A 17,500-nucleotide genomic window follows, 5' to 3' on the forward strand; every position below is an offset into this window, starting at 1 on the left:
ATCATCATCAGTGCTCCTTGCTGTATATATAGGGAAATATTGACTTTGTCCAGATGAACTTTGACGTTGTAAAAATTAACTTTGGTGTTGTAAAATTGAACTTTGATGCGAATTAGGTGTCAGGTTTCTTAATTGGCTGGTCATCTTCTTTGGTCTCCTTCTCTTCATCGATAGCATCATATTCTTCTTTGTCACTATTTACGATGCTAGTTTTTATTACTTCTTTGTTTTCGTTGTTGGTTAAGCGCCGGGTTGGAAGTGAGGTTGTCATTTTTTGTTGTATATTTATTTTTGGTTTATTGATGTCAATTAGGACTGCTTCTGCAATTTTAAGATGCGTGTAGTTGCTGTTCTGGTATATTACTTTGGTATATTACTTTGGTATATTACAAACATTCGGTAGAATTTATAGAATATTGTAAAAATTATGGTCTATTACCAACATATATATATATATATATATATGTGTGTGTGTGTGTGTGTGTGTGTGTGTGTATTTATGTGTGTGCGAGTGCGCGTGTGTGAATAACGTTTTTGTGAGTACAATCATCATTGAATGTAAATATATAATATAACAGAAGACATCCTGCTAAGAGTTCATAAAAATGGAACTTATAAATAGAAAATTATATAAAAATACACATGTATATAAACATAATACTAATACTAATACTAATAATTATTATTATTATATATTATAAGTGTGTGTAACAAAATTAGTTTCCCCGAGGCGATAGGCTCTCCACCTAATCTCTTCTCTCCGCTGATTCTGAAAAAGAATTTTCGCTAGTTATTTACATTAATAGTTCAAATAATCAACCAATTAATTAATTAATTAACGTCCATCAGTCAATTAATTAATTAATCAATCAATCAATTAATACACCAATCCACCAACCAGCCAACAAACAAACAAACAAACAAACCAACTCACCAAATTTACCACTCGCGCTATTCCTTTTATGCTTCGGTGGTGGTGGCGGTACGAGTTTACCCCTTTTGTAGCCTCCCTTGTGTTGACTTTCAGACCCTCCTAGACCCCCTTCGGCAGTCCCTGAGCCCCCCTCTGCAGCACCGCTCCCACTGCTTAACTCTGCTTGCGTTGGTCTCAGTATGTTGCTGTCTGTTCGTGTCGTTGTAATTAATGTTAGTAATAACATTATTATGAACGTAGAAGAATTGTTTTCATAATTAAAACCTGAAGCTCTTTTACTTCTGTCTGTAACAACAATGTTGGGAACCTGGATGAATGAATAAGTGAATGAATGAATGAATGAATGAATGAATGAATGAATGAATGAATGAATGAATGAATGAATGAATGAATGAATGAATGAATGAATGAATGAATGAATGAATGAATGAACGAACGAATGAACAATGACTGAATGAAAGAAAGAAAAAAAGGAAGAAAGAAAGAAAGAAAGAGTGCCAACTTCGTCATCAGTAACATGCTTCATAGTCAGCCTCTTCTGTTGGATCTCTTGCATAGATGGCATCAAGCCCCCACCACCACCCCCACCGGACCTCAGGGCTTGGGGGGGCTTGCGAAGTTTTGCAGGAGCTGACTGAACCACGGAAGGTTCCCGATCTTCGAGTGTCATGGCGGCAAATTTGTTCCTGATTGGTGATGTGCTGTCATCTAGAGCTGCTGCTACTGTAGCTGCTGCTGGTGGTAGTGGTAGCTGTGGATCGTTGCTAGATGCTGTTAGAGGAAGTTGTTGTTGCTGGGTGGGGTTGCTTGCGGCTGATTTCATCAATTTTTTGATCCTGAGTGCCGGAACTGGAGAAAGGGATGATGAGGAGGGTGTGGCGGATTTGTCGCAAGCAGTCGCCTGGTGTGGTGAAGTTGTTGCGGCCGGGGAGTTGAAAACAGCGTCCAATTGTTGTTTTTTGGCGTAGATTCCGGTCGATGAAATGCTTGAAGACAAAAAACTGTCGTCACTCTTTTTGGATTTGGGAGTTGTTGGCGCGGACGAAGTTGAGCAAGGAATGATAGTTTGATGTTGTTGCGGTTGTTGTTGTTGTGGCTCTACACCAAGACTGTTGAGTGTAGCACAAGATAGTTATTATTAAAGAAGGAAAATAAAGTTTGAAAATAACAAAACGATAAACAAAACGACAAACCACCCCAAAACACACACACACACCCACCTCAAACCACTCTGCAACAACTCGTAACCACTTCTCATGTCACCCCAATCGTTACCCTCCCCGGAGTCCCTGACGGGCTTAGTAGGGGGCCGACTTTTGGGCCTCTTGGGCCTATCCTTGCATAGATGCACCAGTGGAGGACTGGTAGTGTTGCTGACGTCACAATCTAAGGGGGGCGAGACAGGTCCCTGAGTGGTGGCAGCTCCCTGGAAATCTTCCGAATATTCTAGTGTTTCGTTTTTCAAGTTTGGTTTTTTAGTACACAATTCAAATAATAATAAAAATAATAACATTATAATAATAATAATAACTAATATTATTAAATTATAGTTAATTAAAAACTACTTAAAACAGAGGCCGGTCTCGACGACTTGCACTTTGAGCTTGAGATTCTCTTGGGCGGCATAAACTAAATAAAAATAATAATAATAAAAATAATCATAACAATCATCATCATCAGCATCGACATCCCCATCATCCTCATCATCATCATTGTTGTCATCACCTCATCATTGTCATCATCACCACCACCGGCCGCCTGATCACCGGAAACAAGATGGCCGCTACCGATGACGTCATCTATGTCGTCATACTCGTTTCCTATTGGTCCGACGAATTCATTCATCTCGTTTGGAATGTTTTCGCGCGCAATTTGATCGGCTACTCTTGCTGTTAACATTTTCTGTAGGGTATTGAAGTTGTGTTATAATTATAATTTTAATAATAATAATAATAATTATTATTATTAAAATATGAGTACGCGCGTGAAGCGTTTATATTTTCACCTCCCAAGAAAAAACACTAAATAGTGCCAACTGTGATAATAGTATAATTTACCATCACCTCCACAAAAAAACAACACGAAACACTAACAACTCTAACGGCTGCCAGGTCCAGTGCCTCCAGCGAATAGTTCATGACCTGCACACTGAAGAGCTGCAATCTTTCGTAGCAGGACCTCATGAGGTGGGAGCAGCCGTAGTCCCGAATGTGCGACACCACGTCCCAGCGTGTCCGCTCAAACTCCTCTTCCGTCAAATGGAAATTTTCCGGTTTAAACTGTGCAATTTTCGGGAGGGAAGGAAATACAAATATTAGATAATTTCAATTCAGATCTATGTTTACACGGATTTAGCTAACTCAAAATTGAGCAAACTTCCGGATTAGACGTAATCCCGGATTGCGTGATATCCGGACAGGAATAACGTGACACAAAAAAGAGCGAATGAAACATTCCTGAAGCAAAAATGTGCAAAAGAGAAGAATTAGCCACCTTGTTTTTCAGCAGTGACGCAAATGAATCGTAGGTAAATTTTCCGTACCCTTCCATCATATCCTAGAAAGAATAATAATTATAATTATTTTATTATGGTTATTATTATTAATTGATGATGATGATGATAATAATAAACAAGGCCAGTTCCGTTGAATCGGTACATAAATAAATCAATCAAGAAATGAATGAATGAATAAATGAACGAATGAATGAACGAACGAATGAATGAATGAACAAATGAATGAATGAACGAAAAAATGAACGAACGAACGAACGAACAACAGACTTGCAAAAAGTGCATGTATCTATTTGAAATGTCTCTCTCCACCTCACAACCAACCATACAGTCTTTCATCGATTTTACATGCTGGTACGTGCTCTCAAAGAACTAAACAACAACAGTAACAAAATTATGAAATTTTATTATTATTATTACTATTATTAATTATTAAAACTGCGTAATAATAGTAAACAGTAACAGTAATAATAACAACAATGATGATGATCAATTTTGACGAGGACGACTGAGTGAGTGAGTGAGTGAGTGATTGAGTGAGTGAGAGAGTGAGAGAGTGAGTGAGTGAGTGAGTGAGTGAGTGAGTGAGTGAGTGAGTGAGTGAGTGAGTGAGTGAGTGAGTGAGTGAGTGGGTGAGTGAGTGAGTGAGTGATGGATGGAAAACCAAAGAAATAAAAATAATTCCCAACTTTTTTGATGGCAACAGAGTCCAGTAGAACCTGCCTACAATTTTCAATGGCACGCTCGAGTAATTTATTACAAGATCTGTAGCCCAGAGTATTGCTGAATACTGTCAGTAATTCAGAAAGTTCCCGAATTCCTGATGTAAGTAACTGTGTGTGTGTGCGTGTGAATATGTGTGTGCGTGTGTGTGTGAATATGTGTGTCTGTGTGAGTGTGTGTGTGTGAATGTGTGTGTGTGAATGTGTGTGTGTGTGCAACCTCCTGATCGAATGTGTTAGACATCCACTGTTCAAATCTCAGAGTAGGTCTGTAGTCTTCAAAATGAAGGATTGTTTGGTTCCTTCTTAGGCTCGACTCGATCTAAAACGTTATTCATAAACTAACTTATTAATTAATTAATTAATTATTAAATTCATTTATTCATTCATTCGTTCGTTCGTTCGTTCGTTCATTCATTCATTCATTCACCTTCTTTATGGCGGCGTCAGTAGCTTGTTGATTGATTTTGCAAGCGCTCAAAACATCATTTAACGGTATTGGTAGTTCCCGCAAGGTCGTGTTCCTAAACGAACGAACGAACGAATGAAAAGATGGATGAATAAATGATTGAATTAAAGAAAAAATGATCAAATGAACAACAGCAACAACCTCTTAATAATCTATCAATTAATTGATCGAATGAACGAACGAACGAACGAAAGAATAAACAAACGAACGAACGAAAAAATAAACAAACGAACGAACGAACGAATGAGAACAACATCATTATCGTAACCTCTCGAACGCACTGGCCACAGCTTCGAAGCCAACGTGCGTCAGCTGACTGCCATCCAACGCCAGCGTCAACATCGATCTGTTCAACATCAAGGCCTTCGACAATATGCGCGCCCCTGCATCGCCCATGCCATTTTCGCTGGGCAGGGAGTAATAATAATAATAAACAATATTAATAAATAATAATAAATAATAAAAAGAAGAAGATGAAGAAGAAGATGAGGAAGAAGAAGAATAAAAAGAGGAAGAAGAAGATGAAGAAGAAGAAGAAGAAGAAGAAGAAGAAGAAGAAGAAGAAGAAAAAGAAGAAAAAGAAGAAGAAAGAGAAGAAGAAGAAAGAGAAGAAGAAGAAGAAGAGGAAGAAGAAAAAGAAGAGAAAGAAGAAGAAAAGGAAGAAGGAGAAGGAGGAGGAAGAAGAGGAGGAGGGAAAAAAGAAGAAGAGAAGGAAGAAGAAGAATAATGATAATTACCTGACGTCTAGCGACGTAAGTTTATCGTTGGCGGCCAGGGCGTCAAATAATATCGTCAGGTCGGACTTTATTTTCATGTTCTTAAGGGATATCGTTTCTATTCGCTGGGCGTGTGCGAAAATTTTCATTATTTACACATGCACATACAAACAAACATACACACATACAAACACACATACAAACAAACACACAGATACACAAACAAACACACACACATACACACAAACAAACATACAAACATAAATACTTCCTCTCCCTTCTTGAATGAATGAATGTATGTTTGTGCATATCGACAAACATACATATACACTATACATACATACAAACAAACAACATATATACACACATAAACGCACATAAACACATACACACACACATACATTTCTATCATCTTGTAGCATTGTTACTAGCTTCTCCATCAACTTATGAACCCATCTGTTTGTAAAAATTTCAAACTTTATTGAATAAATAAATAACTAAATAAAATAATAAATAATAATAATAAATAATAATAATAATAACCTCGGTTTAGTTGTTATAACATTACTACCAATGAATAACTGCTTGATTGATTTGTTAATAGTTAACTCTTCGACTATGTTTATTAACAGCTGGTCCAAACCTATTGTAATTATTATTATTATTATTATTATTATTAAAACTTTTGTTTTTTTTATTATTATTATCGTTAATAAAAATACGAAAAGTAAAAAATGACCGTTATCACTTATATCCAGGCTAGTAACATTCTTCATGGTCGAAATTCTAGAAGTGAAAATTTGGATCGAAGGCTGTGATTGGCCAAGCTGACAGCCAATCAGAATGAGTTTTATATCGCTGAGTACCGTGTTATTTTGCAAACCGTCTAGAATACACCTTTGAGAAGTATCACAAGTAATCATATTTGTTTTCATCACCAACAACAACAATGACGTCACATGACACGTCATCCACAAACAAACTAACTTGACAGCTTCGGCGTTCATCTTAACGTTGCTAAAATCCACCGAACTTAAACCGGAAACGGAAGTGAAAAACTGTTTCCAGGACAGCAGGAGGCCACTGTCAGCGAGATGACCATCTTTGAGGGCCGCCTGCTTTCTGCTTATTGCACAGTTTGATACGTTCAGCGTTTGGAGGTACTGCGTGCAACCACGTGCAGCAGCTGAGAAAAACTGGCGATGATGATGATGATAGTGATGATGATGATGGTGATAATAGAGAAGGTGATGATGATGATGATAGTGATGATGATAGTGATGATGATAGTGATGATGATGATAGTGATGATGATGATATAAAAAAATTGTAAATTGTATGACTTACTGTATCTAGAGGCCAATCTGTGCCTGAGATGTTTATATGCCGTAATCTGTTTTGCTCCGCTAAGAATTTATGCATCAGCTGTTTGTATGTTTGTTTGTCTGTTTGTTTGTTTGTATGCTTGTTTGTATGTATGTATGTATGTTTGTTTGTAAGTCTTGTATGTAGGTACAAAAAAAACTAACACTAATATCATCACCCTTCAACAAATTGCCCGAAAGATCCAGCTTACTCAGCGTCTGCTTGTAACACGGCTGGCAACATAAACTCTCGCCCAATTGGTTGATACCTTTGTAGGTCAAGGACGTCGAAGCTAAGTTCAAGGTCACCAGTTCAGTGTTGTGTGTCGATAGGAAGGTGCATAATGATGTTAAGCCTGTTGTAAGGATTTTTTTTTCGAAGATGGTCTGGTTTTTAATGTAAATGCGAATGTTTTATTTACAAATTATTTATTCAATAGTCAATCATTCATTCACTCCTTCATTCATTCGTTCCTTCATTCATTCATTCATTCATTCATTCATTCATTCATTCATTCATTCACTCCTTCATTCATTCCTTCATTCATTCATTCATTCATTCATTCATTCATTCCTTCATTCATTCATTCATTCATTCATTCATTCATTCATTCACTCACTCACTCATTCATTCACTCATTCATCCAACCTTTGTCTTCTAAGAGGTTATTTGAAAGGTCCAGATGTTTGATGCACAAGGGATGTGGATGGTGCAGAGTTGGAAACAACTTCGTCACGTAATCACTAATTTTTGGCAGGTGGGGGAATAATAATAACAATAATAATAAGGCAGGTGGGGGAATAATAATAATAATAATAATAATGATATATTTTATTATTATTATTTGTACCTTTTAACGCCTGTGTTACTAATGTTAAGACTCTGTACAGTTATGTTACTTTTTAAAACTTTGAGTAACTCGTTGCAATGGTCGTTTGTCTGTGTGTTTGTGTGTGTGTGTATGTATGAAGGATGAATAAATAAATGAATGAATAAATGAATGAATGAATGAATGAATGAATGTATGAACGAACGAACGAACGAATGAACGAACGAACGAACGAACGAATGAATGAATGAATGCATGAACGAACGAACGAACGAACGAATGAATGAATGAATGAATGAACGAATGAACCTTTTCCCATTCAGTCAATCATTCACCACACCTTCAAATTCACTGACCAATTTCACGTTGGATAGATTGAACGTTTTGAAATAAAAATTGTGCTCTAGGGCTGCCAGTAACGGAATCATCTGCCTACAAAATAATAACAACAACAACAACAATAATAATAATAATATTTTTAATTATTATTGTTGTTGTTGTTACAATAATAATAATAAAATTACTTCTGTGGGATGTTCTCAAAATCGGACAGGATGAATTCGGCGTTGTCAGCTGAATTGTACAAGGTATTTATGTCCTAGAGTCGTTATTATTATTATTACCATTATTATTATTATTGTTGTTGTTGTTGTTGTTATTATTTTCATCATTAAAAAATAGACTACTCTACAGAGAAAAAAAACCTCCAAATCCACCACAACGACAAAATCTCAAAAACCACCACAACGACAAAATCTCAAAACCACCACAATACCTCAAAAACCACCACAACGACAAAATCTCAAAAACCACCACAATCACAAAACCTTCAAAACCACCACAACAACAAAACCTCCAAAACCACCACAACGACAACAGACCCACGCAACATCTTCGTGATAGATGGCATCCGACTGGTCACATTTCGACCGGTAGACGTTGGTGAAGTTACCACACGGCGACAGTAGGTAGGCGTGTTGGTCCGGGAAACCGACTCGATGCGAAAAAGTCTTCCTAATGTGGTCGGATATCTCGAGTTTCGGTAGCTTTTTGCTGGTTTATGTGGTGTGAGGATTTGGTTGGTCGATTGGTTGGTTGATTGGTTGGTTGATTGGTTGGTTGATTGATTGGTTGATTGGTTGGTTGATTGGTTGGTTGGTTGGTTGATTGGTTGGTTGATTGATTGATTGGTTGGTTGATTGATTGATTGGTTGGTTGGTTGGTTGGTTGGTTGATTGGTTGGTTGATTGATTGATTGGTTGGTTGATTGGTTGATTGGTTGATTGATTGGTTGGTTGGTTGGTTGGTTGGTTGATTGATTGATTAGTTGGTTGATTGGTTGATTGGTTGATTGATTGGTTGATTGATTGGTTGGTTGATTGGTTGGTTGGTTGATTGGTTGATTGGTTGATTGATTGATTGATTGGTTGGTTGATTGGTTGGTTGATTGATTGATTGGTTGGTTGGTTGGTTGATTGGTTGATTGATTGATTGATATATTAAATAATTGATATAATGATTGATTGACTAATTGATTGGTTGGTATATTATACTCTTCATAAATTTCTTAACTTGTCAAATTGATTGATTGATTGCTTTCAACAAGTGATTGATTGATTGATTGATTGATTGATTGATTGATTGATTGATTGATTGATTGATTGACTAAGTAACCCACAACACACAAACGCACACACACACAAACAAACACACAAACAAACAAACAGACAGACAAACAGACATACAAACACCTGATTGGATAATAATGATGTACGATGGTGATAAACTCAAAGAAAGTTCTCAAGAACATTGACAAATCGTCATCGTAACTCGCAGCTGCTAGCTTCACTTGCTTTGTGGCGCTGCCAGGCGCGCTACCACCACCACCACCACTAGTACTACTACTACTACTCCACGGTTCGTATACTAAAGATACCTGGTATTCAAAGTTGAGTATCGTAATACTGTTGTATATATATTCGAGGTATTATTTTGTATTAAGAATTAGATATAGTGAGTTACATTATGTTATTACATCGTATAACATTACATTGCGTCATGTAAGATGTTAAGTTGTCGTCATCGTAATCATCATCATCATCATCGTAATAACCATCACAATCATCACCATCATCATCTTCTTCTTCTTCATAATTAAATGATCACAAATGACTTAGTACTTAAGCTATCTAATTGTATGTAGCTATCTATACTATGTATGTATGTATGTATGTATGTATGTATGTATGTATGCATGCATGTATGTATGTATGTATGTATGTATGTATGTATGTATGCATGCATGCATGCATGCATGTATGTATGTATGTATGTATGTATGTATGTATGTATGTATGTATGTATGTATGTATGTATGTATGTATGTATGTATGTATGTATGTATGTATGCATGTATGTATGTATGTATGTATGTATGTATGTCTGTGTATAAGTATATGTATATGCGTGTATGTGTGTGCGCGCATGTGTATCAAGTAAAAACTGGGTGCAGCATTATTTATCACCTTGAAAGACAAATAAACGAAAGTGCCAAGAACAAACAAACAGACAATCAGTCAGAGGACAGACAGACAAGACAGACAAGACAGACAGACAGACAGACAAACATTCAAACAAACATACCATATTTGTGTCCTGGCATTTGACACACACTATGTCTCCATAGTGAATGCTTGATTCAATCTTCAAATAATTGATAGATTAATAGATAGATAGATATATAGAAAAATTTATTGATCGATTGATTGATCAAATGAATAAATAAATGACTGATTGATTGATTGATTATTTGATTCATTTATTCATTGTTTAAACTAAAATAGATTGATATTTAAAATCAGCAAACTCGTTGTTTATGATGATGATGATAAAGAAGATGATGATGACGAAATACCTTTAAAGGTTTGTGCTTTGCTATAATTAGCCTCAAATCTGTGATAATCTGTCAGTGTTTAAAATAATTGAGTTTCATTTTTATTAGAAAAAAAACTTCTTTCATCTTGTTCTAATTCTTCATAAAAATGAATTAAAAAGATATCTTAAAAATTTTTCATCAGAATGGTGTAATGGGTGGCACTGGTGTTGCAGCTGTCAGGTTTGAATGCAGAAAAATCCCTGCCTATCACATGCTATCATATGTTGGATGTGATGTTTGACTGATTCATATGTTTTTGTTGTTGATATTTTTTAAAAAGCTTAAAGATGGAAAGATGGATAAAGATGGATAGGCGGATAGACAAATAGACAGATAGATAGAAAGACAGATAGACCTATAGACCAATAGATAGATCTGAAGAACTGAATAATATTGAAAATATAATAATAATAATTAAATTAAAATGTAAGTATTTTGAGAATATTTTGTCATAAAGTTGCTTACAGCTATTTTTGCTTCATATTTGTCTTGTTTAACTTCAAAATTAACAGACTGTACATGAACATTCTTGTATTTGTTGCCAATCAGCTCAATGGCTGAGTCTGTAGTTGTATTGATATTTTATTAAAACTAATTTGGAATTTTAATTCTTTAAATTTTTTATAAAAAATGTTGAAAAAAAGAGTTTTTTTCTTGAAAAACTAACTTCTAATATCAAAAGATTAATCTAGTTGTGTTGAGCAATCTTTAAACTATTTGAAAACTAATTGGGAATATTACCAATTTTTAAATTTTCTTGCCAAACAACCACAAAAATGAATTTCTACAACAAAAAACATCACCAAACTCAAAAGTTACTTTAATTCTACTAAATGAACATTCAAATACACGATTTTTCTTCATCTAAGGTGTATATTTTGTAATATTTTCAACAAATATTTAACAACAATTAAATTAATATTATTTTTTTAATTTTATCGCATGCAAACAAAAATTTTAGAACGAGAAATAAGTGGATTCCCTCCCATGCAAATGCCAAGCATGCAACAACCTTACCTTTGAAACTTTGTGTCTGTGCTGACAAAATTTCCAGTGACATCTTAAAATTTCAACAAATACGAATGAATAAATGATATTTTTATCGGAATTTTCTTTTAAATTCACTAAAATTCAAAATCCGAGTGAGAAATTTTACTAATTATTAACATCCGTCTCGGTGCGGTGTAGTAATTAGTGCTGTGATGAGGTTTAAAAGGTGTTCAAATTTGAACCCATTTAAAAGTGAATTTAAGTTTTATTTTAATTTAAAGTATAGGTGTCAGTAGTTGAACAGATTAACTTCTTCAACAGTTTCATTATTTTAAAAGATGATTAATAGTAATTATTTTTAAATGAACAAATTTAGTTTAAACGTTTTTAATTGCATCATATAAAGCTATTTTTTAATCAATTAAATTTAGTATTGTTTACGAGATAAAAATCATTTAAAACGGTTTCAAATCAATATTTCAAGCACTTATTAAACCAAAAAGATATAAAATTAACTTTATTTTCATAGATTTTTTACTAATTTCACAAACTCCACTTCTAAAAATTCATAAATTGTTAACAATCGATGAATTAGAAAGCTGGAAAAACCCGGCGATAATAAACTAAGTCTACCTTTTTCGTACCTGTGTTACCTGTATTGGAGTAGAAACGTAAACAGATCATTGTTTGAACATTTTTTATAAAAATAAATATATAATAAGTAAATAAATGCCTTAATAAATAAATAAATGATTAAATAAATTACTTTACAATTTAATTATTTAATTAATAAATGAATAATGATATATTTTCCTTATCGCAAAGTTAAATCAATAAAAAAGTTTATTTTTGCGTTCTGTGTGGTGATAACAGTCTTTAAGATTATTCAGCACTTTGAGGTTGTAAACAAATATATGTACATACACATTAGAATGAGTTATTGATCACTGATAAATTTTTTCAAATATCAATTGAAAATATTTAAAAGTGTAGCTGCCAAATTGTGTAGTAGTTAACGAGCCTGGCTCTAATGTAACAGTGATCGAGTTTGAACGCACAGAGATCCTGCTTATTAACACACGATATGCAGAATACAATGGGATGAATGTATCTACAATGTGTGGAGTGTGTGTGTGTGTGTGTGTGCGTGTGGTGTGTGTTTGTGTTTGAGCGTGTATGCCTTCTAAAATAAGTTTACTGAATAACGTTAATAAATTTTTTTTAAATTACGAAGACTTATTACGTCAGACCTATCGATGAATAAATCAAACAGGATGACAAAAACGCCAAATCTGATGAGGAAATCTCAAACAGTACCGTTGAAAATACCCCAAAATACCCGACGAAATGGCTGATCACTGAGGAGATCAGCTACTTCCACTGCTTAGCCAAGTGTAAGAATAATGAAAGGCCTTGGACTTTGGCATGCATCATCCACACCATGGAGTTTCCTTTTGCGAGAGAAGAGGGGTTTGTCTTGTTTAACTTATCTTTTGTTTAAATGTTTAATTTGTTACATTAATAATTATGACAATAATTATTTTAATTGATTATTAATAATTATTCATTGGAAACCAGCGGGCTAAATTGTTTCGTCATATGGAATGCATCAGACCTCGAGCCGTTCAAGTATGATAAACATCTCTCTCTACTACAAAATTCCTTCTTGTTCGCTATTCAAGTGGGCCATATTTCACATTTTTCATTTTTATTATCAATTTTTAGTATCTATAATATCATTTTTTTGATTTTTATTTCTCATTTGTAGTTATTTTATTATTTGCTGTAAATCGAAAAAGAATTATATGCTTAGAAAAAGAATTATATAGGTATATACACACGCTCAACACTGACCACAAACACACACACACAGACCAGACACATACACACACACAGATCACACACACATACACACACGTACATAAAACTAACTTTTATTATTTAATTAATTAATTATCGAATTATTTGATTTTTTAATAAATTTAATTATTCTTTAAATTACACTTTCTGTTAGAACGGCGCCAAATACATAAAATCGAACGCTTACACATCTCCCGTTGAGTTGGAACGTGTCGGCATCATCATCGACTTCAAAGAAACCTCAAAATCTTACATCTTTCATACCGAAAAACCTAATTACAACGACGGCGATGACGTACATGATGACGTCATTGGCACTATTTCCGCTACCGTTTCTGACGCTGATGACCTCAGAAAAAATGATGGTAATAGTAAAAAAGAAGATGACGACGACGATGATGATGAGGAGAAAAAAATGGAGATCTTTCCATCCCTGTATGCGCAAAGTTATACACCATGCAGCAAGGTGAAACTGTGTGAGAATTACAACCAGTCACCATCGTTATTCATCTCAAACACCAAACAAGCCCGCTGTTCGTGCTTACTGGATAAATTTAACTCTATATCCACAGAAAGTGTACCAGTTGATGAGGATAGCATTTTAACTTTCAGTTATAACGCCTTTGTGTATTTGCCGCTAGAGTACCTCGTTAAGACAGACGCTCGTTTCAACTGTTTGTTTCAGTATTTTATTAGAATCTCTGGAAGCTTTTTCGAGGTTTACAAAGAAATAATTGAAGATGATAATGGTGACGATGATAATAATAATAGTAATAATAATAATGATAATAAAGAGAAGAAGATGATTAGTGAGTGCCAAAGAGAAAAAAACAACTTCAGAGAATGTTTGAGAGTTGAATCGAACTATACGCGATGCTTCATCAGAGCTCTGCAGAAATTTATAGATAAAGATGAGATGGAAAGTTTTAAAATCTGGCTGAAGATGCTTAAAAGTGTCGGCTTTCCTGAACTGAAATTCGGCAAAAACAGCAGATTTCAAAACAAGATTTGCTCCTACATAACGTTGAATACGTTGAGTGAAGTTAGAAGCCACTCAGACTCTACATCAGATTCTACAGCAGTTGTTAAGACGAAATCAAAAAATTCTGAAATTAATCAGAGAGTGTATAAAGAAATGTGTCTGCATGACGATACAAGAGCTATGATAAATTTCAAAAACACGTTGAATCGAAAGAGAAATATCGTGCTAATAATCGTTTTTAACAATCCATTTTACGAGGTTATACCGATTTTAGAATTAATCTACCGACCGCTGTACCCGAAAATTTTTTATTGCGGACCGAAACGAATCGATCTTAAAAAGTACCGAAAACTACTCGAATACAACCTTTCCTTTCTAACGTTCGATATACAACCAGAAAAAGAAGTGAAAGGTGCCTTAAACTACCATTGCACTTTGAAAGTAATGAAATTGCAACATAGGTCCATTGAAGGCTACCTGACGATATCAGACGACATGTTGTTACTGCAGCATCAAATAGTCAATCTGAATCCGGATTACATCTGGTTCTTGCCGGAGAAAGAAATCAGGATTGGGGATTTGGAAAATTTGAAAGAGTGCAGATTAGGGATCTGCGATTTCTTCAACCGTTGGACTTGGTGGGAAATCTACCAGAAAGAAGGATTGGATGTTCTCAAATCGTTACCGAAAGAAAAATCGGAAACACTGCGAGCCTGTGCCAAGTACATTCGATTTGAAAGTGACGGTGAGAATCGACTGTTAGGCGGATACTCCGATATTTATTACGTTCCTAGATTTCTTGCAAATTCATTTGTCGAAATCGGCGATTACTTCCTAAAGAAAAGATTATTCCTCGAGATTGCTATTCCTAACGCGTTGAGATGCTTGAACAGTTTTGAGAACATGGTGCCGTTAAAAGGTCTGCAAATTTGGGATGTAGAGACTCACGGAAAGCCATGGCTACACATCACAAAATCAAAATTATTCGATCTGATGTATTTTCACCCTTTAAAGTGGAGTTATTATTACAACAGTAGCTCGTATAACCACACTGGCAACGCTAAAAACAATCAAAATACTGAAAAAATTCTTGAAAATAATTTCTCAAAAGTGTCACAAAATTCAGGAGAAAATATTGATGATGTGAAAAAGGAACTTGAAAAAGTACTGTGCGATAAAGTGCTGAAGTACTTGCATCATTCCGCCGGTCTTCTGCCCGAGTAACCGATCTGATATTGCTATCTTGGTCAGTCCTACTAAGATGCTGACGATGACGTTGATGATGACGTGATGAAGAAGATGAAGATGATAATACAGAGTGATAAAGACATCAATTGCGAATAGTAGTTTATTAGCGTAAACATTGCAGCAAAACAGAGCGGAATAACATTTTACTTCGTCTAGTTCAATTTCGAATAAGCAGTAATACCCAGTTTTTTCTTAAACTATTAAATTATCATCACCATCATTATCAACGTCATCAGATCATCATCATCACTTTAACATTCCTTCAAACGCGCATACTGAATTTGAACTTAAACATATTTTTTTTATTACTGTAAATAATTGGTTTGTGTGTGTGTGTTTGTGTGTTTGTATATATATATATGCGTGTGTGTATTTCTTTCAAAACCTAAAATAAGATAAAGAGTTGTACGCTAAACGTTAAACTGCAAACTTAAATTTAATGGGAATATGAAAAAAATCCGAATTTATTTTTAAACTCATGAAAAATTTTTTTGGTTTTTTAGTAATTGTTGTTAATAATAACTAACTAATAATAACTGAGAACAGTTTATCATTTGAACATTTAAATGCTAAATATTTTCAACCTACTAAAGAACATCGCAATTTAGGTATAAATATTAATATATAAAACATTTGATACATGAAAAATGGATTCGGTTAACTTTGACTACGACATCCTGAACCCCAAATCTGTTAATCGCTGCAATTTATCCAACTCAAACTACGAAACGGATTATCTTGACAATTTCTACTACAATCCAACTCCCAAAAAACTCTTCCTAATCGTCTATATCACCTTATCTATCATCTCCATATTTGGAAATTTGTCTTTATTATATGTCATCTACTTGACTAAAAAAACAGTGGTTGATTTTTTGATTGGTGGTCAGGTTTTAGCGGGAATTTTTTTCACTATTTTGACGGTATTTCTCTTTCGTGTGGTTTTAGTTGACAGGTTTGATTTCTGCAGCGTCTGGATCCGTTGTAAGACCGGCCATTTTTTTCAGGTTGGGCATTTTTGAGTTGTTTGATTTATTAATTTTAATTATTTTTTCGGTTAAGAAGCGCTTATATGTTTGAAAATCTGTATTAATTAAATCAACAATTCATTCGATCATTCATTTGAAAAATTCCCTTCATTCATTCATTAATTCACTCACATATCCATCCATTCACTCATTCATTCATTCACTCATTCATTAACTCATTCATTCATTCATTCATTCACTCATTCATTCATTTCCCAACAAAAGAGATCTACAACGATGGCAATTTCATTCACCATAGTGACCTTGAGTTGTTACAAACTTTGGACCGTTACTAGAAATTCAAAAACGATTAAAAGTAAACCGGATAAAAAAGGTGTTGTGCTGCTGTTTGTGTTGCCCTGGTGTCTGGCCGTCTTATTTGGCTTTCCATATTTTTTTATGAGAACGTTAGATTAATTTTTGCAATTTTTTTTCTAATTACACAAGGATTTAAACAACAACCTCGTCGTCATCATCATCAAGATCATCATCATTATCGCCATCTTCATAACCCATACGTCATCATCATCGTCATCATTTTCAGAGTCAGGTACAGGCGAGAAACTTGCCTAACTTATTGCGAAACCGTTCCTAACTCGTTGCTTTCAATGGATCTATGCTTCACTCTACAAAATTGCATAGAATATTATATTCCTGCCATCATCCTCATTGTCGCCCACTCATTGATATGGTGTAAAATCCAAAACAAAAACAATGTTTACATTATCTTTGGTAATAGAAGCGGTAATAGTAGTAGTAGTCCGGTTGCTGGTGATGATAGTGATATTGCCACTTTCTGTAATTATGAAAATGTTGGTGATGATAATGAGGATGATCAAAATGAGGATTGCCTATCTGCTGATAGAAAGGTCTGTGAAGATGACGTTAATAATAATAATAATAATAATGA

At 34.6% G+C, this 17,500-nt stretch overlaps 3 protein-coding genes across 3 annotated transcripts in view; 2 read left to right on the forward strand and 1 right to left on the reverse strand.

Moving 5' to 3' along the window:
- HELRODRAFT_194028 (hypothetical protein) overlaps positions 1-11,542 on the reverse strand; it is a gene marked incomplete at its 5' end in the record, with an annotated part of 12,630 nt that extends 1,088 nt beyond the window's left edge. The window contains 31 exons of the mRNA XM_009030097.1: positions 465-767; positions 935-1,123; positions 1,199-1,241; positions 1,437-2,043; positions 2,155-2,380; positions 2,500-2,563; positions 2,660-2,836; positions 3,028-3,213; positions 3,428-3,490; positions 3,717-3,818; positions 4,136-4,279; positions 4,389-4,490; positions 4,599-4,692; positions 4,906-5,043; positions 5,375-5,478; positions 5,755-5,809; positions 5,897-5,996; positions 6,093-6,250; positions 6,341-6,549; positions 6,701-6,778; positions 6,883-7,073; positions 7,367-7,461; positions 7,569-7,657; positions 7,904-7,979; positions 8,072-8,145; positions 8,429-8,561; positions 9,299-9,483; positions 10,191-10,250; positions 10,462-10,509; positions 10,948-11,045; positions 11,500-11,542. Of these exons, the coding sequence (XP_009028345.1) occupies positions 673-767; positions 935-1,123; positions 1,199-1,241; positions 1,437-2,043; positions 2,155-2,380; positions 2,500-2,563; positions 2,660-2,836; positions 3,028-3,213; positions 3,428-3,490; positions 3,717-3,818; positions 4,136-4,279; positions 4,389-4,490; positions 4,599-4,692; positions 4,906-5,043; positions 5,375-5,478; positions 5,755-5,809; positions 5,897-5,996; positions 6,093-6,250; positions 6,341-6,549; positions 6,701-6,778; positions 6,883-7,073; positions 7,367-7,461; positions 7,569-7,657; positions 7,904-7,979; positions 8,072-8,145; positions 8,429-8,561; positions 9,299-9,483; positions 10,191-10,250; positions 10,462-10,509; positions 10,948-11,045; positions 11,500-11,542 (4,026 nt within the window). The 3' untranslated portion in view covers positions 465-672. The remainder of the gene's footprint in view (positions 1-464; positions 768-934; positions 1,124-1,198; positions 1,242-1,436; positions 2,044-2,154; positions 2,381-2,499; positions 2,564-2,659; positions 2,837-3,027; positions 3,214-3,427; positions 3,491-3,716; positions 3,819-4,135; positions 4,280-4,388; positions 4,491-4,598; positions 4,693-4,905; positions 5,044-5,374; positions 5,479-5,754; positions 5,810-5,896; positions 5,997-6,092; positions 6,251-6,340; positions 6,550-6,700; positions 6,779-6,882; positions 7,074-7,366; positions 7,462-7,568; positions 7,658-7,903; positions 7,980-8,071; positions 8,146-8,428; positions 8,562-9,298; positions 9,484-10,190; positions 10,251-10,461; positions 10,510-10,947; positions 11,046-11,499) is intronic.
- Positions 11,543-12,588: 1,046 nt separating this feature from the next.
- On the forward strand, positions 12,589-15,538 carry HELRODRAFT_180796 (hypothetical protein; the record flags this gene model as incomplete). The annotated part of the gene is made up of 4 exons (XM_009030098.1): positions 12,589-12,624; positions 12,746-12,942; positions 13,051-13,153; positions 13,487-15,538. The coding sequence occupies 4 exons, from the start codon at positions 12,589-12,591 to the stop codon at positions 15,536-15,538; spliced, it is 2,388 nt and encodes a 795-aa protein (XP_009028346.1).
- Positions 15,539-16,209: 671 nt separating this feature from the next.
- The window catches only part of HELRODRAFT_180797 (hypothetical protein), a gene marked incomplete at both ends in the record, with an annotated part of 2,002 nt that continues 711 nt past the window's right edge, over positions 16,210-17,500 (forward strand). The window contains 3 exons of the mRNA XM_009030099.1: positions 16,210-16,452; positions 16,816-16,997; positions 17,135-17,459. Of these exons, the coding sequence (XP_009028347.1) occupies positions 16,210-16,452; positions 16,816-16,997; positions 17,135-17,459 (750 nt within the window). The remainder of the gene's footprint in view (positions 16,453-16,815; positions 16,998-17,134; positions 17,460-17,500) is intronic.

This window comes from Helobdella robusta, assembly GCF_000326865.2.
Source record: "Helobdella robusta unplaced genomic scaffold HELROscaffold_65, whole genome shotgun sequence".
NCBI classification, from domain to species: Eukaryota; Metazoa; Annelida; class Clitellata; order Rhynchobdellida; family Glossiphoniidae; genus Helobdella; species Helobdella robusta.